This window comes from Fundulus heteroclitus, chromosome 13 (assembly GCF_011125445.2).
Source record: "Fundulus heteroclitus isolate FHET01 chromosome 13, MU-UCD_Fhet_4.1, whole genome shotgun sequence".
Taxonomy (NCBI): domain Eukaryota; kingdom Metazoa; phylum Chordata; class Actinopteri; order Cyprinodontiformes; family Fundulidae; genus Fundulus; species Fundulus heteroclitus.
The window spans coordinates 23,957,797-23,981,579 of record NC_046373.1 but is presented as its reverse complement, the minus strand read 5'-3'; the positions used below and the strand labels follow the sequence as shown (position 1 = coordinate 23,981,579).

Here is a 23,783-nt window from a genome sequence, read left to right as displayed (position 1 = left end):
GAAAAAGGGTCCTTCTCATATGCAGTTTTACAGATATGAAACAATAAAAATTGCAAATGAACTAAAAGGCGAAACGGCCAGGGAGACAATATATACACTGTGGGTAACAATGTTCATGGCAATTTATGAAACTGTCATAGAAGCAGTTTCTATATGTATATCAAGCAAACAAATTCTGAAGCTGAAGTTGTTTTCTTGAACTATCAAAAACACAGATTTGTTTTTTCAATGTTTATTTTTGCTTTGAGGCAGGGCAGCTTGAAGTCCACTGTAGCAGCAGCCTGTGTATCTCTTTGCTATTTGTTTTCTGAAGCTAACAGCTACTATCAAATTAGTTGCTTCATTCATTGAGTGCTCTCCCTCAACTCACAGATGAGGCTGCCTTGTTGGAGTAACTTTTTCTATGTAACACTGCTTTCAGTTTTATTTCAGGACAAAATGATAAACTGAACATGTTATATGAACCCTTTTAAATGAAGGTAAGAGACAATACTGATGACAATACTGATGCACATGGTTGTGTCCTTTCAGCTTTTCCTGTAATTAGGGCTTCCCTTAGCAAGTCAACCCAATTAATACAGACTCGGGAGCGGTTCTACGGTGGATGCCTTTTCTGACATAACAGGGATTCAAACCCTTGTGTCAAAGATGCAGACTTTACTCGGAAGAGACGGAAATCACTAATGTACATTCAAAACTACTTTTTTCAGTACTAGGGTATGAGTCTTTTTAGGTGTGAATCAACCCCAGAACAAACGCAAATGACCCTGTGAAGATAAAAAGCCCTCTGCTGACACAGGCTCCAAAATCAACATAAAATGTCATATTACAGTTTAAAAATGCACTCAGGTACAAAGATCTTAATGGTTAGAGGAGCGCCCTTTGCTCTGATCAGCGTAAAAATGGAAGTGTTTGGCCTCAATGACCAATGTTGCATTTCGAAGAAAAAGGGTCGGAGATCGGAAGCTTTAAGAACATCATCCCATTTTTTGCTTCAGAAGGGACTGGTGCACATCAGAGAAAAAAAGATGGAAAAGAACGTTATGTGCAAATATTAAAGCAACATCTCCAGACGTCAGCCAGTTAAAGTTAAAGTTTGCGCACAAATAAGTCTGGGAATGGGAAAAAAGTCCTAAGCACTCGGCCAAATTAGTTAGATTAGGTCAACGTTTTGATGCAAACATTAAAAAGCCCTGATCTCGGCCCCATAAGAGATCTGTGGGTGAAACTGAAAAGGCTTGCAGGAGTGAGGCCCCTGACTCAGCTCCACTCATTCTGTCAGACACTAGGTGTGTATGTAAACTTCTGACTTTTAAGAAAGTTTCAATAAATGCCAAAACGATTTTTTTCTTATTCTATAGTCTCTTGTTCCAGCATTTAGAAAACAGAGATAATTTTGGTAATCCACGCTGACATGTAACAGGAAGTTTAGTCAGTAGAAAGACAAAAAAACATTTCAGTGTCTTTTTTCTGCAGCGTATGCAGACGTTTGGTTTCAACATAGATTTAATTCAGTCTGATCAAGTTCAGCAGACTCAAAAGTCATCGTACAAAATGACGCTGCCCTCACACTGTATTTGGGACATGTTAAAACTACATGAAAATGCATAATTTTTCTGTATAAATACACTCAGCAAACATCGAATTTGGCAAAGTGATTTTTTATGCAATAATTGGACAGAGCTGGCGCTATGTAACAGAACATGTGTAATGTGTCATTGCAATGATTGAATGCCCAGTTTTTCTCTCTCATGCTCTTCCAGTCTTCTGCAAGAGCAGGACTATTCAACAACATTTGTAACAAAATGTGCACAACTTGTAGTAACTCTACATACATTAAACTAAGTAAACTGCTGCCAGTGACACCGCTGCTTATTATGGAATATGCTGCGTAAATGTATTTCAACGTTTGCTGACAACTGACATGAATTAATCCAGTGCATCGATGCCAGGACTGATTTTACTGCAAGTTCAGGGTACCCCAAAAGCCAAAGAAGTAAAACTATCACAAATGAATTTAGCCCCCCCAGAAAAGCCAAACTATAATATTAATGAAAATAAAATAAAATAAACAACATTTCCTGGTACACGGCCAGAGTGTAAACAGGTTGTCAGTAAAATCAATGTTTTCAGGAAACAAATCTTTGTCTAAAAGTAACTTCATGTTTTCATATTTCATTAATATGTGCTAATGCATCATGGAAAGCATGCTGATTTGGTTTAAAATTACTCAATGTCAGGATATATATTTAGCGTCAATTGAAGTTAATTTTATTTATATAGCACCAATTCACAACACGAGTCATCTCAAGGGATTTACAGATTAAGTGCTTCCAATTTGAAAACGTTCAAATACAGTTTCAGAGTATCGGACTTGCTGCAGGAATCACACAGATTGCCAGTCCCTTTAACTGCTGAGCAGAAACTGATTTTATTGTTCCAAACAGAGAGAGATTTGTATTACTCTGGTATTTAATGTGTGTAGTTTAATGATACATTAAGCACCAATGTGGTGATAATGATTATAGCCATGATTGGAATGAGGATGGGGTGGGATGTGTCTCTAAATGCTCACTAAGTGGCGTTAATGGACTGTTCACTCGACCTTTTAATGGTGATATTATATGTGATGATACTGATGCACTATAAGCGCATCCATAATATATGTTTTTTTCACGTTCATATTGAGCTTTTGTCCTTTTACCAGCAACATATGGGAATGGCTCCATGACAATTTGGGAGCACCGAAAAAAGGAATTACACTAGTTAAGCAATTGTATATAGCATTATATTATATATAAAAACTAGATAGGATAGACGGTAATGCTTTGCGTTTCCTAGCACAGTTTTGGTACATTAGGATGATGTTCAGGTAACTTGTTCATTATGTCCAGCATTTCCAATTTTTTTAAATTTTATTTTCCATTACAAAATACACCATTCTGTATACATGGTACTTTGATCTTTGGGATGTTTTATATGTGTATGGTATTATTCGAATAATTAAAACATGATACATTTCTCTAAATAAAAGTCCATTGATGTAATCTGGTCACATGCAGAATAAATTACTTAAATTAATTTGGATGAAAAAAAATTAGAAGCTACTTTATACATAATCTAAATTTAGTTCATTTACTAATTACATAAACTGGAAATAAAATCTCAACAGTTATTCTATGAAGTGGGAACTTTATTATTTGTTGGCCTCCTTAATCACACAGTCATCCAATAAACTGATAACATGGTTGGTGTTCCTGTCATATCTCTCTCTGAACCAGAGTGGCCAAAAGGAAATTTCACCTCAGTAACAAGCAGTGACAATAAAGCATCTTTGAATAAAGGATAGGGTTAGAGCTAGGGTCAGGCCATAGAAAGGCTTGAAGATGAATGGAAGTCTGTGGAAGACAAGGCACAGTCCTCACTGTGTACATTACACAAGGATGTGTGTGTGTGTGTGTGTGTGTGTGTGTGTGTGTGTGTGTGTGTGTGTGAGTGAGTGAGTGAATGAGTGAGTGACAGAGAGAGAGAGAGAGAGAAAGAGATAATTAGCTAAATTAATTAGTAAGCAGGGTCCTATCCCATATCAACCTTTCCATGCATTTGGCATAACAAGGTGAGTAAATTTTTATCAGTGCAGACAGAGCATATGTATAGGATGGCATGAGATTAGTCTTATTATCAGGTCCTTCATTTGAAATTTGCATAGTATTTTATCATAAAATCTGTCGCAGTGGTGCATGTGTCTGATAAATGAGCGTCTGACTTGAACTCAGGCCACTACAATTTGCAGCATATATCTTACAAAACAAAAATAATGCCACGCTGGGGTACCTGGATCAAACTGTGGAGGCTACAGTATGGCTGGTAGATGCATAGAAACTAAATACTGGAGTGTTAAAGTCGCCTATCTTAAGAATATATAGAAAGGTACGGCATTGAAAGCAATAATGTGACGCGGGAATTAAACGCATGCAAGGAAACGGTGTGCAGGCTGAATCTGACCGGTGATGGGGCTCTCTTCAATATCAATTACTGTTTGAATGCCAACATCCGGATGACAGGGGCTTCAGTGAACATCAGCAGCAGCATCTCCATTTAGCAGATCTGAATACCGTGATGTACCGCTGGGATGAGATTGAGAGATTGCCAAACTGAATGTTCAGCTGGCAGTCCAACGGAGACGAGATGATGAATCATGTTGACATGAAGTTGAATCTCAGAGGAAGGTTTCAAGCATATCATGAAATGGGAAAAAAAAAAAAAAAAAATTGGGCCAATTGAGAGAAGAGGCTCAGACCAAGATGTACGCTGCTGCTAAAAAACAAACACTTAACTTGCTTTATAGTCCGGTACTGCCAACCATCAATCGAACTTCTCCAGGTTCTCAAATCTCCTTGAATTAGTAACAGGCAATCATATAAAAACCATTTACCATGATACTTGTCCTTTGTATGAGTCACAAGAGGTTCCATCGAATTAAATAAAGTGCCAGTCTCAAGTACTGTAGTTTATATTTATATTTTAGCATAAAACAAATCAGATAATCCCAGTTTCTTTATTATGGTGAAATGAGCAGCATCTTATGTCGTACACAACAATGTTAGTAGAGACGTTTAGAAATATTCAATAGTTGGTTTGCATCCAGCAAATAAAACAACCATGGATATTACTTATATGGCAAACTAAATCCTTAGAGCATTATTGCGCAGAAAGCTAAAGTCACTTTGCTTTATACTAAAACCTAGCCACAAAAAACATGGAAATGTCATTCATACACAGAAACAAGGTTTCGTCATATAAAAGGAAGTTGTATGGACTATATTTCACTGATTAATTAAACTAATCGTAATATTTATACTAACCTTACACAGACCTACTACTACTACTATATTTTTTGTCCATTACCAAATTATAGAGCTAATTTAGGCCTTAACACTGTTGTCTCTCAGTACAAGAATTTTGATCTCAAAATTTCTCATAGAAGTCCTCTCTTCTTCTATGTGGAGTTTGTGTGTCTATCAACTCTAGGTACTGTGGCTCCTTCCTTCATCTAAAATAAATATTGGAAGGATCAAACCATAATGGAAGATAGATACAGTACGTCTAAAAAGATAGCTAAACATCATAATTAGGATGCATGAAAAGATTTATGTCCACACATGACAAAAAAGTACACATACTGACTCACATAATAGTGCCCACTTATACAATCATATGCTTTTTATAAAGAGCATTCAGCCAGGTCACAAAGATCAGCTGAGTGCAAGTAGCTTTCGGGTAGATCAACTGCTTAGCGTGTTAATCTGTTTAATTTAGTATGTATATTTTCCAGCTAAAATCAATATTTATTGCCAAATTATTCACTGTTTATTCATCATGGGAAAAAAAAAAAATCAACATTTTTTTTGTTTCACCACTGATGTAATTCTAGAATAAAGAACTTATAGCCAAACGGCACCAACAGGGATAAACAAAAGATGCTCTAGAACCTTTAACACTTTAAAGATACAGATAAAACTGAGACAATATAAAGTTATGTTGAATTCTATTAATTTCTATAGCTCCCAAGTAATCCTATCTCAAGGACAAATTATTCTGATTCTCATTGAGCATCTCTATTACGTATGTAAAGAGGAAATATGACAATAATGTATAATTTCACATCTATTTCAAATCAATGCAAAAATTAATTTGAAACTTAAAGAAGAATAAACAACAGCCGGCACCCAGTGAAATTGTGACTTAAGTTTATTGTTTATTTACTAATATTTACTCACCACTGATTAAATAACAAAGATGTACAACACTAATTTATTAACTGTCAGAGCCAAAGGGGGTTTAAACAAAGAAAACCTCATTCAAAATAGCAGCTAATTAACTAATTAAGATTTGAGTATTGAAGCTTAACTTGAAGCCTGAACCACTTGTACCATTTCAGTGTTGCCAACATCAGTACTTCCACAGCAGAATTAAAGAAGTGCCTAACTTCAGTGGTGTTTAGTTCTCTCAGGGAACCAGCTTGGATCTGGGCCTCTTATAAAACTAGAGCAACATAAAAAAGCACAATGCATATGAAAAAAAAGGCATCAAATGCAATTGAATCTTAAAATGGTGGTCAGTCTTCTCTCTATCACTTCCACTTCCAGGGCAACTTTTCCTCTTCTTCTTTCTCTCAACTCATCTTCTCAGAGGGATGCGCTACAGGAGGGACTGATCAGCCAATCAGAAGTGGTAAAGTGGAAACCACATCACATTAGACCGCCAAAAGTACCTCAGAGTTAAAAAAAAAATAACAAAAAGCCAACAAATCGCTTCAGCCATAATTTCTAGATTATAGTTAAATTAAAAAAGATTTCTAAAGTCGTCCTATTGAATAGAAGGCGAGTTTCCATTCAAAGTTTCCATAACAACAACTAATTTTGCAATGTATGTGTAAATATACATTATTTAAAATAATTCTGGACTTCTAACCTAAACCATCAGGTCATTAACCCCCATAAAACCTTTCATGCGCCTTCTATTGGCAGAACTTGCACTATTTACATGAAAGCTGCCCGTCTTTATGTAGAACATAAATGTCCTTGTAGGCCAATCGTGAACTAGAGTTAGGTCCCACATAATCTCTGGGAAAAAATGAACCAAAACGCAACTCCATTTAGATAAAGCAGGGACGTGCTTTTTGACCAATGTGGTAGAAGTTTTCAAACTGCTGGTTCTACAAGTGTATAATATTTATAACTAAGAAAGTCAGAAATATCCCCTTCATCACTCAAAGCCAGCTGGAGGCTCATTAGCAACAAACAGCCGCCTGAAATCCATCCAGTGAAGCTGCTTATACCCTTCGCCTCATTTTGCTCAGCGCAGGGAGAAGATGAAGACAATTAGCGTCAATACGGCCGCTTTTGGCTGCTTTCTAACACCTCTCATCCCTGCCTGTTCTGCATGAGCCACAGAACGCACTCAGTCCATTTGTAAGAGCTCCAGCTCATTAAAAAACACTTTAACACGCTTTGATGGCTCTTTTGCCTGCTCATACACGCACATTCATAGAAGGAAAAATCGCTCACCAAGCCATTGGCAAGCGCATTATCACACATATTTTCGACTTCCACATGATACAGGCAACATCTTTTGTTTCACCTTATTGTGTGTGGAAGTACATCAGAAACACTCATGCAGAATAATTGCGCTCTCTGTGTCTTTGTTATCCACACAGTAATTAGGATATTTTCTGTTACAGAGTGTGGAGAGAGAACAGTGCGTACAACTTTGGGTTTTACCACAAAGGTATAGCCTTCATCAGCTGGCGCCTTTCTAAACTACATAAAGTCACTCCTATACTTTACCTTCATGAAAGTAAAGTATAAGCAAGCGAAAAGGCTGGAAAACTGACTTCAAATTAAAGGGAACAAAACCTGGAAATTAAGTAGGTGAAACTTCTTGTGCCTCCTTTCCAAACTTGGAAATGTAATAGCCTTGTGGTCTTTTAAATCAAAATGTATTCAAAAGAGTAGTGCTTTTAAGGCAATTCGATAGTAATGACAGTAGTTGTCTTGCAATCCAAAGGTTGTGGTTTTGACTCCATCTGCCTCCTGCCACGCATAGATGTGCTCCTGGGCTAGGCATTTATACCCACATTTTTTGTATCCTGTGTATCGGTGTAAATGTTTGCGGATGAATGCAGCTCAAGTGTTACAAACATTTAGGGGTCGGTATGACAAGAAAAGCACAATAGAATTCAGTCCATTTCCCATCTGTGCTTTTTTTTTAAAATAAATTAGCTGTTATTTCACCGTTCTTTAGCCAGCATTTCAACAAAATGGCCCTTGATGTTTGCCATTACAAACATTAGATGGTACAAGTTTAAGTGCTTGATGAGCAGTTTTAAAAGCATGAAAAGTGCTGTTCTATGAGCGTCATTTTGTTTATCGTGGTTCCTGAAAAAGTCCTTTTTATTCTTTTTTTCCCTTTGTAGGTAATTCTGTGACCCCCAGCAGTCAAAACATCCCATACAGTAACACTGCACCAGCTCTGCTGCATTTGCTGTTCAAAAGTTTACTTTACATTTAATACTGACACACAGTATTACTAAAAGATAGTTTCAACAGTATCATTAAGGCAGCATTTGTAAGTTCATCACCTTGTAAGTGGTGGTGGATGAAGTGCCTTGTTTTTAGCATCATTATCCTTTAAATCTACTTTTAAATATTCTTTCTTGAGCTTAACACATTATCAAGGAAAATTAGATGAAGCTGGGCTTGGTACTTGGGGACTAATTATAGAATCAGTATAAGAGAATAAGTATAAGAGAAAAAGTAAAATTATTCAAAAACATAAAATAAAAAAAGTGGCCTGGACAAGATTTTTAATTATTTCACTATATATATATATATATATATATATATATATATATATATATATATATATATATATATATATATATATATATATATATATATATATATATATATGTTTAATATAAGTTGCAAAATAGTAATCACAAACGTCTTGCATGATGATCATAAATAATAAACATGCAGTGTCATTTTTTTACATGATCATTTAATTCAAAGCATGTGCAATACTTTCTGAACAATTCAATTAACCTAAAAGCATTTTTAGAAAAGCAGGTAAAGCATCCTGCGGTTGCTGTCCTGCAGCAGAATGAGGGATTGCTGCAAAGTCAATGACTTGAGGCAACCCGCCTTGCTTAGATAGACAGTTGTGTTTTACAAAAGATGATTATATAACTCACTAAATAGATGGAGTTGGGGGAAGATGTGAATTGGATCCTGAATGTTTTCGGAATAGTTGTATTTAGAAGATGTGAATTTCAAGTAAAATGGATCTTAATTTCCTAATTGCACATGAATTGAATCCATTTGTACTGTAAAGAGATTTGAAATAATGTCTCTCTGTGTGTGAAATGTTCCTTCTTCATGTAGTGCATGTGTCTGTGTAAAAGGTTTCAGTACATAAACTGCAATTATATATAAAATGGCTGCATCAATGAAGGCCTGTTGCATCAAAAACACAACAACACCTTTTAGTTTCATGACTAAAGCTTAATCCACAAACTTAGGCATTGAGATGTTGATGGCTACTTTTCAAAATGGATATGTGGCATTTTGGAAGCAGCTCTTTTAGGCTGAGTGAGGTGAAAAGAAGAAGCCTCACCCCTGTTTGCTGAAAAAGAGCTTTTTGTTTAGTTGTTCCCTTTCCTGTGGCAACAAGAGGGATCTAATGGAGATGTGCTGACCTCTTTTCACTGAGCTGCATCTTTTTGTCACTTAGATATACACTGGTGAATGCAGCTCATGCCTTCATCACACACACACACAACACACACACACCTGGCATTTTCTGCTCAGTTATCAACACTGGCTATGAAGGTGTCAGACACACAGACAGAACATTGAAGTTGGTTTTGCTTTTTGTTGTTTTTCTGCATCTGCGTGTTCAACTTTATATCGATGCTTGGTTGCTTTGCTGCAAAACAGTTTCATATATGTTGAGCCCAGAGCATCATGACCGTGACGTGTGAGAAACCGCACATTCGATGAGTTGTTAGTTCAACTGCTGAGCCTCTGTGCAGTGTGCCTCTGAGCAAGGCAAGGATTCCCAGCAAACAGCAGTGTGTGAGAATCATGTAAGTCCTGATGAAAGATGATGGTGATGAACCTTTAACGTTATGGCCCCAGTAGGGACATTAGCTATAGCTAATGTCCCTACTGTATACAGAAAAAAACAGAGACTAAACAACAAAAACACTAAAACCTACACTATAATACAACAACAAACATTCAGCAGTCTGTATGCACAAAATGCTAGCTGTAGTATTTAAATAGATCTTGGCATTTCAATCTCCTATTAAACATCAGAAGCATAACTTCCCCATGTAACCTATGCTCAGGGCAACAGATAATGTCTTGGTGCCAAAATTTAGCTTGTCTGTATAATGCATGGTACAAGTCAGACAACCAATGCTTTTAATGGCATAGCAAAGAATTCCTCTTATTTTTGTATCCTGATGAAAGACAGTTAAAGTGATGAAGCAATGGTAAGAATCGATTCCATAATAATCATTTTGGCCATTTTAAATGTAATAAAGTCAATGACGCAACAATCTGTAAATAGTGTAAGAAAGTGTACGAGCTACTAACATAATAAACATTTGGCCAACAGTATAATAGTTTTTAATTTATTGGGTGGCCACTATGTTAACAGCATAACATTAAGAAAAGACTTAACTGTAACAAGCGTCGCTCACAAAACAATGTTTTGTTTCTTCCTAAATTCTAGCAAATACAAAAAAGTGATCCAACTACCAAATGTACTTGACAGTCCTTAGAAATGTATTTGCACATAACATTATAAGTGTAGAATTCTTAGCTAATAAACAATATTCTGAATAAAGATTTTGAACAACACAAAATTAAGGGTTGAAAGTGCTGCATAGTAAATGCAAGCTAAAGATGTCAGTTTGAAGAAAAGTGACATCTGAAAAGTCAAAATATCATTAAACTATCTAAAGTCAAAAATATCCATTAATATATCATCAATCATACTGTTACCATACCGGGTTCGAAGATAGGTTCAAATTCTTTGGAAAACAATTTATTTTAATGTTGACATTGATTTATTTAAAATGGAATACATCAGAACTCTTTGTCTGACCTAGATGAGACTTGGACACTTTGTGATGTGGATTAATATTACATACAAGCATTTTAAAACAAACCATAACAGCTCAAACTAAACAGCAGTATAATCCCCATGGTGGCATTGTGAGAGGCTTTGGTGTAAAACCAATGCCAAAGCTCAAGTATTCATAGATATTTCTTATATAATTGCTCCTCATCATCAGTGAAGAATATTTACTAACTCAGCCCACTTCTAAAAACCTTTTGGTGCCCTAGGATTTATATTAACCCTCCTTAGGTCTGTGTTTTGACGGCACATCAAAGACTGTATGCACTAAACTGCTGATTATAATCCTTTGATCATAAGAATGTGCATAAGATATGCTAAATATGTGATGAATAAAATGGCAGGTTATTTTTTTTTTGGTCAAGGCTAAAAAATGCAATTATTTAAGCAGGAAAACAAACAGCAGACTAATGATCAACTAGTGAGTGTGAGTGCTTATCGTTTAATTAGTAACGCTCATTGATTCATGAAAAACAAAGTGCCACATATATCCTAAAGTAAAAATATAAAGGGTAACCATCTGTAGCAGACCTAGATGCTGCTTAAAGAAAGACATTTTAATATCTTAAAGTAACTGTTCCAGACATTTTCTCTTACATGATTCCTAGACTCAGTAAATGCTGTAATAAATGTCACGGCTACCATTTCTGTATTGTGATTAGTAAATTAATGCTTCAATTAAACAGCATTTGAGCGGCTTTAAATGTCAGCTTCTCACATTCATGTAATTACAAACAGAAGAAGCCGTTGTGCTGAAAATGAGTCACACCATCAACTCCCTCGAGGCAACAGAAATCCCCCCAAACCAGTGGAAAGAGCCGCTCTGAGATCAACAGCAGCAGAGTGAGGTTGAAAAACAGCCAGACGCTGTTGGAATAAATAAAGACTGGGAGCAACACACACTGACTTTGCCCTTCATGCATTGTAGGAGTTGTCTTAAAGTTAAACAGCTTCAAATGCCTGTAAAAGTTTTAAAGCGTGGCAACGTTAATGTATCAATGTCACATTAAAAAGCACCAACAGAGTGGTTGTTTTCGAACATCTGATATGAATACTTAATCTTGAAGACAAAGGGGAAATTATAGTTTTGCAGGCCGTTGGGCAAATGTAGCAATAATATATATATATATATATCTTCCGCTTAACCGGGGTTCGGTTCGCGGGGGTAGCAGCTTCAGTAGGGAGCCCCAGACGTCCCTCTCCCCGGCCACTTGGGCCAGCTTCTCTGGGGGAATCCCAAGGCATTCGCAGGCCAGCCGAGAGACAGCGTGTCCTGGGTCTTCCCCTGGGTCTCCTCCCGGTGGGACGTGCCCGGAACACCTCACCAGGGAGGCGTCCAGGAGGCATCCTGACCAGATGCCCGAGCCACCTCAACTGGCTCCTCTCGACGTGGAGGAGCAGCGGCTCTACTCTGAGTCCTCCCCGGATGACTGAGCTCCTCACCCTATCTCTAAGGGAGAGCCCAGACACACTACGGAGAAAACTCATTTTGGCCACTTGATCCACCTGGATCTCGTTCACTCATCTCTGTCAGCAGTGTTGTAGTCAAGTCACTATGCCTCGAGTCCGAGTCCAGGTTCGATTCACCAGTGTTCAAGTCCGAGTCAAGTCCAAGTCATTAAAAAAGAAATCCGAGTCGAGTCCGAGTCGAGTCCACTACTCATCCGAGTCAAGTCCGAGTCGAGTCACTATTGACGTGTGATGTATGACATGAAGCTGTAACATTCCATTGCACTAATAACTCTTTCGCTGTAGTTACCCTTGGTTTTACTCGGTAAAACTACCGCTTTTTCCAAGTCTAAGACGTCGCCTAACCATGGTTTTTAAACATTGTTGTTATGGAACGCGCAACAGCGACTCGAGGTACGCTGATAGGCCGCATATGAAGGATGTTAAAGCCGCAAGCGGCGTCGATCGGCCCTCGCAGCCAAGTGCACTCTGGCCTATCGCGCACCGCCGCGGTGCCGGCCGGCGGGCGGGGTTCGCACACCGCCGCGGCTCCGGGCGGCCGGCGGGGTTCGCGCACCGCCGGCCGGCCGGAGCCGCCCGCCCGCCGGCCGCCTGGAGCCGCGGCGGGGTTCGCGCACCACCGGCCGCCCGCCACCGCAGATGCTGTTACGCATTTTCCTCGCCCGTCCACCGGGCGATTCCCACAAACGCGTTCGGCAGCTTTCCCCCATGACTCACAACAAATCTGGTGTGGATCGGTCGATGCAGCGAGGAGATACAGCCGTTGGATAATGATAATGCATTTGGCCACCGGACCGGACTAAATTGTTCGGCGGGCCGGAAAATTTATACCGATTCCTGGACGGTGACTACAAACAGAAAAAAACGTCTGATGACGCCAAGAACGCCGAGCCGAAGAAAAACATCGACTTACCTTTCTATCAACTTGGCCAGTTTCCCAGTCTTTCCGAGCCCTCGACACTCAAGCCATCGTTTGAGCTGAATGTTGGTATGTTGTTCCACAGTTCTACCAGTAAAATGGGCGCCTGGACATCCTTTTGTGAAAGTTTAACAGCTGTAAAGTCGGTCATATCCTTGTATCTGTTGCATGTGTAATGGCTGGCTGCTACGTGCGCTCTCACACTGTTTGCCCTTCATTAGCGGCAAGGGGCGTTGCTCATGAGATGGTGACGTCACGTGCGCGGTACGACATTTAGATATTAAAATCATACACCAAATAATATTGTAATGACATATTAAAATTATAGCCTAATGATATTAAAAAAAGTCGAGTCTTTTTCTCAATTTCCGAGTCAGAATGATCTGAATGTAGGAGTCCGAGTCCAAGTTCGAGTCATCAGTGCTCAAGTCCAAGTCAAGTCACGAGTCTCTAAATTTAGCTAATGACTCGGACTCGAGTTCGAGTCTCGGACTCGAGTACTACAACACTGTCTGTCAGTCATGACCCAAAGCTCATGACCATAGATGAGGGTAGGAACGTAGATAGGCCGGTAAATGGAGAGCATCGCCTTTTGGCTCAGCTCTCTCTTTACCACAACGGACCAGTACAGCGGCCACTTCACAGCAGACGCTGCACCTATCTGTGAGTCAATCTCCAGCTCCATCTTTCCCTCATTTGTGAACAAGACCCCAAGATACTTTAACTCCTCCACTAGGGGCAGCACATCCTCCCCAACCCAGAGAAGGCAGGGAGGATGTCATTTGGGCAGGTAGAAATTTTATATTCATCAAGTAAACCTGAGATGTCCTCTAAAGTAATTGGATCAAACACATTCAGATACTGGGAAGGTGGAGAGATGGAAAAAAAAGTTTTGACACCTTGAAGGACACATGCTCCCTCTTCCATTGTCGACTTTTAACACCAAAAAAAAATTCTGAAGTCATCATAGTTGGCTTTTGAGAACACAGGTAAAATTAAAGAGTTTATTGTTTCAAATAGCACCTTTAAATTGTTCATATTTAAGGTAATAAGATTTGAGAAATATTTCATTCTGGCCGTTTTTAACAGTTCATTCAAATAAATAAGTTCCCTGACGTGGAGCCCGTGAACATAGAGCTTAATGGATTTCCACAAGAGTTAAAATTTGCCACACTCTTTTTTTGAAAATTTATACATATAACTAATCCCTGATTACATTGCTATTGTTTGTCCATAGATGTGCACTATTGGTTTCATTAGTGGAGAAAAAATACTTGTAGGCTATAAGAAAACAACACTGTCCCTACTGTGAAACATGGAGAAGGCTCGGTTATGTTCTGACGGAGCTTTGCTGCATCTGGTGCTGGGTGTCTCAAATCTGTGCAGAGTTCAATCACATCGCAAGACTATCAAGGCATTCTGGAGAAATAGTGTCATCTAACAGCATAGTGGGCCAAAACACACACTCTAAAAACACCCCAGAAATAGCTATATGACTATTCTGAAGTGGCCTCCTGTGAGCCTTGATCTGAATCCTATTGAACATTTACAGAAGGAGCTGAAACACGGCGTCTGCAGAAGGCACCCTTCAAACATGAGACAACCGGAGCAGTTTGCTCACCAGGAGTGGGCCAAAATACCTGTCGACAGGTGCGGAGGTCTCATTGACAGTTACTGAAATTGTTGGACCGCAGTGATTGCCTCACAAGGTTGGCCAACAATATATTAGGTTACAGGTACCATACTTTTTCTCCAGGCCTGGTTAATTAGTTTACTTTTTTTTAAAATGATTCTGTTGATGATTTTCATGGATTCATTTTCAGCGTTTTTATTTTTATTTATTATAACTTTGGTCAGGTTCAAGTTATTTGAGTGACCATTGACAGTCTTTCTTTCATTAACAGAAGGATAGGAACAATTTGGTCCAGGTCTGTAAATAGTTTGTCGTCAAGGAGAATGCATGGCTAATTAATCAGGAGGCATCCAGCTGAACAAGAGGAACGAATGAAGATGCAACGAAAGGGGTGTGCTTGGACATGAGAGATGGGTGGCAGAGACGTTGGTGAATAATGCATTTTATGGTTCATTCTCTTTGTACTTTGAAGTTGGATTTTCCAAGTTCCTTGTTTAAGAAACAACTAAACCGTTGCTAATAGTAGCTCGAACAAAAACCAATGACAAGCCCTACTGTTTTCCAAATTGCAACTGCAACACTCAACTCAGACGTAGCATCATCACTCAGACATCCGAGGCATATCGAACTGAGATTAGGAGCTGATTTGCACAAAACAGGTATACCGCTGTTTTCTTCTGCTGTTGTTTGCCCCACGGATGGCATGGTGTTTTTGTTTGGACCGGCTCCACAGCAGTGTTTCTGAATATAGCTGGACGTACTGGCAGGCTAAAAAATACCGTGCATATAACAAAATAATGGATCAAATGCAAAACTTGCATCCTGATGCTCTCACCACCCATCAGTAAGAACAACAGCTTGTTTTTGTTGAGAATGAATCTATGTTGTCAGACAGACACTGCAGAGCTGAGTGTAACACCGGGGGGATTTTTACTCCCTCAACAACTGAAGGCAGACACTACTTCATGGGTATCCTCTGGACATGAAAAAAACTGTTTCATTTAATTCTGTGTTTTTATGTATAACAACAAATGAATTACAATGCAGTACATGTCACTACAGGGAGTAAGAGAGGTCTAAGTTGCGGCATGTCTTTGGCCATGAGGCAGGTTTAATAGAGAGCAATTATGAAACATTTGACCTTTTTATGTTTATAGAAATATATCTGGGGGTCCAAACTGATTGAAAACTTAAGAACTCCCCTAAGATCACAAACCTGTTGATTTTGTGTGTGTGCAGACCCAAAGGTTCGAAAATTGTTAACGCTGTGAAAGATTAAAATGTAAAAAGGGGAAATGACAGGATATCCAGTTTCCAGCTCATATCCTCCAACCTCGTCTTCCTTCCTCACAGCATTAACTTCTCTGTACAGCACCTCAGAAGCAGAAAGTCAAGCTTCTTACTTCGAAGCGGCAGGAACTGGTTTTTATTTCACTTTAGAAACTAAATCTCCACATTGCTATTTCCATCATTCCGTGTTTATTTTACAATTAGAAATTGTGATCTAGTTCTAATGATCCATTTTATTAGTACTGATTTTGCTATTATTTAGTTATTGCTTCTTTGCTTCCAGTTGGGCTCATTTTGGTGTTGATAGGAATATAGATGATCAATTAAATATGTCACACACATAAAAAGTCTTCAGTCACAGAATGAAGCTGTGATTTTCCTGCTAAATCCATTACACAGCTTTAATACCAGTTTCAATATTTCTGCAGTACTGAATAAATATTGCTAAATTGGAGCACACGTCCACTAGTCACTGTTTTTAACCGCTGTAGTGTGGAAAAACCCCAGGAAGTTTGGGTTTAGTTCCAACAGAAGAGCATCTTTTTAAATCATATTTGTCTCTCTTGCTGCCGAAGAGCCTAACTGCAAAGTAATGACCTCGACCGGTAGCAACACGGCTGTGAGTCAGATCTCATCACCAACCATCAGTCTGAAATCCCTGCAGCTATAAAGACAAAAGAGAAGGAAACCGAGGGTTGTTGTTGAGAAGAGTATGTATTTTTAGCCAAGTGTTTCACCTGAAACCTTCATCTAACTGAATGAAATAACACTGGATACAGATGTGTGGAACCGCAGTAGCCTCAGATCACGGACGCACTCAGCCTAACATCCTCAACTTCCCGAGATGTCAACTTAAACGACTTTAATTGGGAATTATGAAGCCAGGCACTCTTTAGCTCACCAGCAGGATAAACTTAATTTACTGGATCGTCTGCACAACAACAAGTAATTTAAAGGTCACAGACTGCATTTATGTCATCCCAGAACCATTACAATTTACATTGGTACCACTCATTATGCACAATGTCAGCTCTCATCCGATAATTAAAAAAAAAAAAAAACAGCCCTGTGAAAGTACAGGGCCAATTTGTGTCCATTCAGAGCCTAAGACAAACCTATGGGGGTTGCCTTGTCAGTGCATTAAATAAGCAATCTACTGCAAAAACCTCATTAAGGGAATAGTTGCCCGGCAAATGATGTCATTACTGTAACGGTAACCAGTCTAGCGTACTGCAGATGAATAGTGGTGCACATTGGCTAAAACGGTCGCTCATTGTGTCTGGAGCCCTTCACACCCAGCTGCCCGACACCATAGAGTTAAACCCTCAGAGACCATCATGCAGAAAGTACCAGCTGACAGTTTTACAAAAAAAAAATACTAAAACTCTATTTAGTTTTGATTAATCACTGCAATTTTCACAATGGAAATACTAAAAAAAAAAAAAGAGCAAAGTAGAGAACATGGGTAATGTTGTGTGATGAGGCACCTGGCAGTTCTTATTGTGCTATAGTGCAATTAACTCCCCGGGTAAGCCCACAGGCCGCACAAAATCTAAAACTTAAATGACATAGTTTATTAAAACACAATTAAAACAAGTCAAGCAATTAATCCCAGCAAATGCACATTTTATCATAAAGCTATGGTTTCGTTCAAAGTACTGCAATAGATCTGATATATAACTGCAATCAAAACTGGGTTAATCTTTTCACCGGAAGGTGGAAATTTGTCTGCAAAGTCTTAATTATGCAAAAGATTTAAGGCATAAAGCTGCTGTTTCCTAATTTAGGCTGTGGATGGTGGCGGACTTTCACTTTATTCCACTGTGATTATGTGTTTGAGGAGATAAAGCAAAAAAAATTATAAATAAATTAGACGACTCCAGAATGTGTGACATCTGAGCAGCTTATAGGTTGAAATCCCTTTTTTTTTTTAAGGCAACATCGAGACAAATCTGCTCTTAGAACATATAAGAACAGGTGATATCAAACTTTTTTATTTGTATGCTTTTAAATGCTGCTAAATATAAAATTCAACATAAATTATAAATCAAAACATTCATACATCATTGATACATTTATCATGGTAAAAATCCTCGAAATAGTCACAATTATTAGCTTTCCATTCCAATTTCCTATTTCTATTTTTAGTATAAGACTGCAACGTAAAAACACTATAACATCTATTTGGAAGATGTTGAATAATAAATTTGAATGAAAAAAAACTAAAGGAAAAGGTTTAATTAAATACTCTCTAGGTAGTTAAAGCACAGGCGTGGACACATTTGCTGGCACCACTTGTAAAAGCAGAAAAAAAGATAAAACAGGGGCTGTATTCATAGAGAAATACATACCAACAGCAATGGAAATGAACAACTGTTCCTCTGGGGACTGAATTTATATATCACTTTTCTAGTCATACTGACCACTCACAGTGCTTTAGTTCATAGCAACTACCAATAGCACTCATTAACATGCACACATTCATACACCAATATGCAGATCAGTGGGCAACTTGGGGTTAAGTGAATTGCATGTGACAAAGGGAAAATGGAATCCATCCACGACCTTCTGATGCCAAGACGACTGCCACCCACTGAGCCACAGTCGCCCTCTGCAATCATCTCTGAACATCAGTTTTTTTTCCACTGAATACATAAAAAAAAGCATCAAATTAAACTTTAGATTTCTCTAAAGTTTCCAGTGCGAGATTACATGACTGCAATACAAGATGAATTTATTTTAAAGTTTTATTATCATCTTCGTAATGTTAATGCTATACAAAATGGAAGCGGCATTGTCATACCCACACTTAGGAGTGAATAAATTAATAGTTTAATAGGAATAAAAGGACACTCTTTCCTGTTTGCTCAAGTTGTTCATGCGTCATGCTCATTGGGGGAATCGTTGCATCATGTCGTCCGTCTTTGGTGGATCACACAGTTTTGCTTGTGCAGAGTTACGGTACTTTATGCCCTGAACATTATTAAAGCTAATAAGAATATCTAAAAGCATTATTGTACTAAAATCAGTAATGTTACAAAATGGAAACATGAGGTTTCCCGTTAGGACTTGAAAGTTCTAAATATGCCCAGATAATCTTTTGATCCTACACAAAGTAGAAATAAACGCTGTAATAAACATTAATGTAATACCTAATGAAACAGATATTTGTAGTGTACATCATTCTACATGTGCAATTTGCTGCTATGATGACTTCAATTGTTTTCCAAAACCTATCTACTTTTAAAGGCCAGGAAACAAATGCCAGCTGCCATGTTTGCAACCTTCATAAGATATGTTACTTTTAATAAGGGCAAAAATAAAGCCTCTTTTAAAAAGTTGTTGCCATTTCAAGCTTACCATTTTATTTGAAATCTTTCAGAGATTTGAAATAAAAATCACGGATAGTTTCAGTTGCTCCCTGGCTCTCAGTGCTCCACTTCACTAGTCCTTTACTAAAAGTATGATTTTCATTCTTGTCAACTAACACAGCCTCATTTCAATGCCAGGTGGGTGCAATTAAGTTAAGTGGTAGAATACAAAGCGAGCCGCTCTCTATGCTCTGACGGCTACAGGTCTAACCTTTGCTTTCATGGACAGCCGTGAGTATAGCTCGAGAGATGCTGCCTCTGACTGACTCAGGTTTGCTCACTTATAGAAATAAAAACCTTCATACATGGACATCACAATGTCAAATCGAGGCAGTGATTGAATTTGAAGAGACTGATAGAGAACATCATTCAGACCTGAATAAGGTCTGTAATTCAAAATGTTTTCAATACGTGGCGATAAAGAAAGACTAATCACTGATCGCTTTCATTTCCCTGATTCATTGTGCTCACAGCCGGACGACCTTGCTCTCCCTCACCTTCGTCCTCTTCATCAGCGCAGGTTTAACTGCTGACACTACGCAGCCTCTCGGGCTCAAGTGTTCCTGAAAAAAAACGAACTCGGCTCGAGTCAAGTAGACCACAAAGCAGAGATTTCTTTCTGGCTGTCCCCTCTCTGGCTTTAATCACAGGAATGCACCGTATAGACCCATAATGGGATTCACTGTGTGGGTTCGGCTGCTGCTCGGTGAATGACAATGATTCTGCTGGTTTACGAGAAGGACTCTTGACAGTCAGGTAGCAGCTGAGCTGAAGCAATGAATACAGAGCAGGTAGCGGGGAGAGGCTGGGCTTTGATCTGCTGGACTGTAAAGTGGAGGAAGGTAATAATGTCAAACTGAGCAATGTGTTACTGTACATTAACATGAGCCAACCAAGCGACAAAACGGGATTTCTTCCGTTTGTGTCTAAGCTTGTTAGTAAAGAGATCAAGCTGAGACAAGGGAGTTCTTGGGCCTCTTTCCGCTGGTTCTGGGTTTTGGCGGCTTTTACCAGAAGTTCTTCCTAGAGCTAATATGTAGAAAACGTAGGCGTAGAAGCATAGATCAAATGGTGCTTTTCGATAAACGGTCCACACTTGACCTTATCCAGATTCAATAAAACTCTTTACAGCACATTAATCTCCACCGCTGAGTCATGACAAACCTACACAAGTCTGAAGCTAAAAGTGCCGTTCCACTTCATGGAAACTGTGACCTTAAGTTTACACCACAAACAAGGGAATTAGAGTTTGTAATTTCTTCAGAGATTCAGTTCCCTTTGACATTAAATCACTGCATCATATCAGCAAGTAAACAACTAGAGTCTTAGACCATTATGCAATTATTAGGCATTATGCACTGACTACCTGCTATTACCATGAAGGTCTTAGACTGATGGACTCACAACTTGTCTCAAAATGTTATGAGTAATAGCATAGCCTGATATTCAAAAGGAATTCAACGCATTTAAAAGTGAAAAAAGGACATGTTTTACTTTACCATAGGCAGAGTCAGCGGCTGACTCCTGGTTTCGTGTTGTTGCCAGCACATCAGCTGTATGAAAGATAACAGAATAACAGTCAAATTTCATTGTGCCGTAAAGGCTCTGGGTCAAATCACAAAATGCTAACCCATCCTACTTTTATTTTGTACCCATGCACTTAAGCTAATTACTTTTGTGAATTATAGGAAATAATTATCAGGAAACTGCTCGATAGTGTTTCGTTACACTTGCAAACTTCTATATATTTTATAGTGAAAGTGATAGACCAACACAAAGTAGAGCTTAACTGTTAGGCGGAAAAAAATAGAATACATAATTACATTTTTTAAAGAATACAAATCAGTGTGAAAAGCACCCCTGAGTCAATACCTTGTAGAACCTTTTGCTGCAATTGAAGTTGCAGGACCGTTGGTCTCAATTAACCAAGAAAATTGTAAATCCCTTTTCCTTCCACAGCTACATTAGGTTGTTCTGCCACATAAAAGCCCAGTGCAATACACTACACTGTGATTATAATGTGACAAGACTGAAAAAGTAAAACGGGTATGAGTAGTTTTGCAAAACACTGTATGAGAGATTTGGACTTGTAACCTGCTGGGTATACAAAAAGCTGCAATAATGACCAACAACCTGCGGCAGTGGTGTCCAAATATTATGCACTGCAGGCCAAAGTCGGCAAGACAAAAGTACACAGGCGCAATACTGGTCTTTCTTTTTTCCTTTTATTAACAAAGGATTTATTGTGAATATTCTATTTTTTTAGCTGCTCACCAAAATTTTTAACACAAAATATTTTATTATAACAAAGTCTGATTTTTAAAAAAAGGAAAAAAAAATCCTAGGATATCACAATTCTGTCTTAATTAAAGTGTCTGCCTAAGTTTCAAAACTTTGTGTCAAAAGTTTTCTATTTTGTTGGTTGAGAATTTGTGTGTGTGTGTTCACAGCAACAGAAATGAGAGGTTCTGGTCTAAAACGTCTTGCTGTAGTTAAGTTTAGAAGATGGGTATTTGTTTTTGTCTGTTTTTGAGTAAAAAGTTGCTGGATGTTTGTGGCCCTACTGGCTGTGAAAATACAATTAAAGTGAAGAAACACTGCTAATAAAAGAAAGATACACTGTGTCATCACATTCTATTTAAGACAATAGAATAAGATAGACGATACATTTTTCAGTGAAAATAGTTTCCTAAAAATATTAGATTTGCTGGCGGGGCATATTTGTACCACTGTTTAACTGCAGTCACATATTTATGACATAATTATTCCAAAGGCTACAAATAGTGCCTGCAAAGCGCTTTGGATACCCTTACCCTGCAGTGACACATCACTTATTTGTTCATTTTAATCCAATGCAATATTTGTTTCATACAGAAGTGTCCCGATTTTGACTGGACAGAAGAGATATTCAGAACAGGTTCAACCAAAATGGAACATCTTTTGTCACAAACCCAAAATACGGTCACAATAAAAAAATATATATATATACATACATACACACACACACGTCTATACATATATGTATGTATCTATATATATATATATATATCTATATATCTATATCTATATATATATATATATATATATATATATATATATATCTATATATATATATATATATATATATATATATATATATATATATATATATATATATATATATATATATATATATATCTGACAAAAATACATACATACAAAAATCAAACATAATCTCTGAAGCATGAATGGAAATTTCCGCATTTGTTAAAACCAATAGGCATGACAATGGAGATTAAAACCAAGAAACCAAACACAGCTATTATCAAACAAAATGGCTGCCAACAAGCTGTATCAGAATGCTGCTTTAAAATAAAATATAGTCAACTCTTTAAACAAAGGAGGGGGAGGATTGCGTTAAACAGAAATAATAATAAAAAAAAAACAGTGGGGGCTTGCAAAAACATTTTACTCGTAGAGTGAAGACAAATGGATAAACGGCTTTTTAAATCATGAGAGACTTGAATATTTTTGTCTTTAACCGAGAGAAATCAGGCCAGTGCCTGACTGCTCTACAGACAGTGGTTTTGCCCTCAGGCACTGGAAGAGCATGGGGTCCCCATGGGGGAGCTGGAGAAATAACTGGCAAGGTCTCATAATGCCGCTCCTTCTCTTGGGCTGCTGCCTCCAAGACCAAATTCTGAGTAAGCAGGAGATGATGACCGTTACGCTTACAGCAGTGTGGTGTCCCAGTGCATAGTGAGCATGGTAGACAGAATATGAGGAATTTTACACTAAATGTGTATCTTTGGATCCCACCACTGCCTCAGTGTTTTTCTTAGAAGTAAAAACTGAACAGGGAACTATACTGCCCAGTCTGGGTTGAACTCCATGACTGGATTGTAACGTCCACTGAAACACACCCCAGGCTGTATTTTAACAATCCATAACCTTTACACCTCTACAGCTCATATCAGAACTCCTAAAACTGCTTTTATGGCTTTAAAAGAGCAGATTTATCTTACCGTGGCAGTTATCGGGGTAAAGCGAGTGGTCGCCCTCTATGTCCTGTTCGAACCCAGCCCTGCAGAGTGAAAAAAAACACAAGAGAAAACAGCATTTAGAACAAACTATCATAGAACATCTTGACCCAAACACAACATTAAAACCTGGCCTCTTCATCTTGGTGGAGGCTGTCAGTTAAAGCTTATCAGAAATTGTATCAGTGACTGAGCATCTATAAAAAGAAGATAGGGCTTTTAATTAGTTTTTCACCCATACCTCATGTCCAAGTTATTATTTAGTTTAAAGGACAAAGAATTTCAGAGGTCGAGAAAGGTGAAGCGGCAAACATCTTCACCTCCTTTTTGTCCTCCAATTAAAGTGAAAAAGGTGAAACTCGTCCAGA

General features: G+C 38.2%; 1 protein-coding gene across 5 annotated transcripts in view; it reads right to left on the bottom strand.

Moving 5' to 3' along the window:
• LOC105918472 (semaphorin-6D) overlaps positions 1-23,783 on the bottom strand; it is a 206,955-nt gene that overhangs the window by 14,437 nt on the left and 168,735 nt on the right. For 4 of the 5 annotated variants that reach the window (XM_036145465.1, XM_036145464.1, XM_036145462.1 and 1 more), the window contains 2 exons: positions 23,401-23,459; positions 20,896-20,949 (listed from right to left, as the gene is read on the bottom strand). In XM_036145465.1, the coding sequence (XP_036001358.1) occupies positions 20,896-20,949; positions 23,401-23,459 (113 nt within the window). The remainder of the gene's footprint in view (positions 1-20,895; positions 20,950-23,400; positions 23,460-23,783) is intronic. The other variant, XM_036145466.1, reaches the window with a different exon arrangement.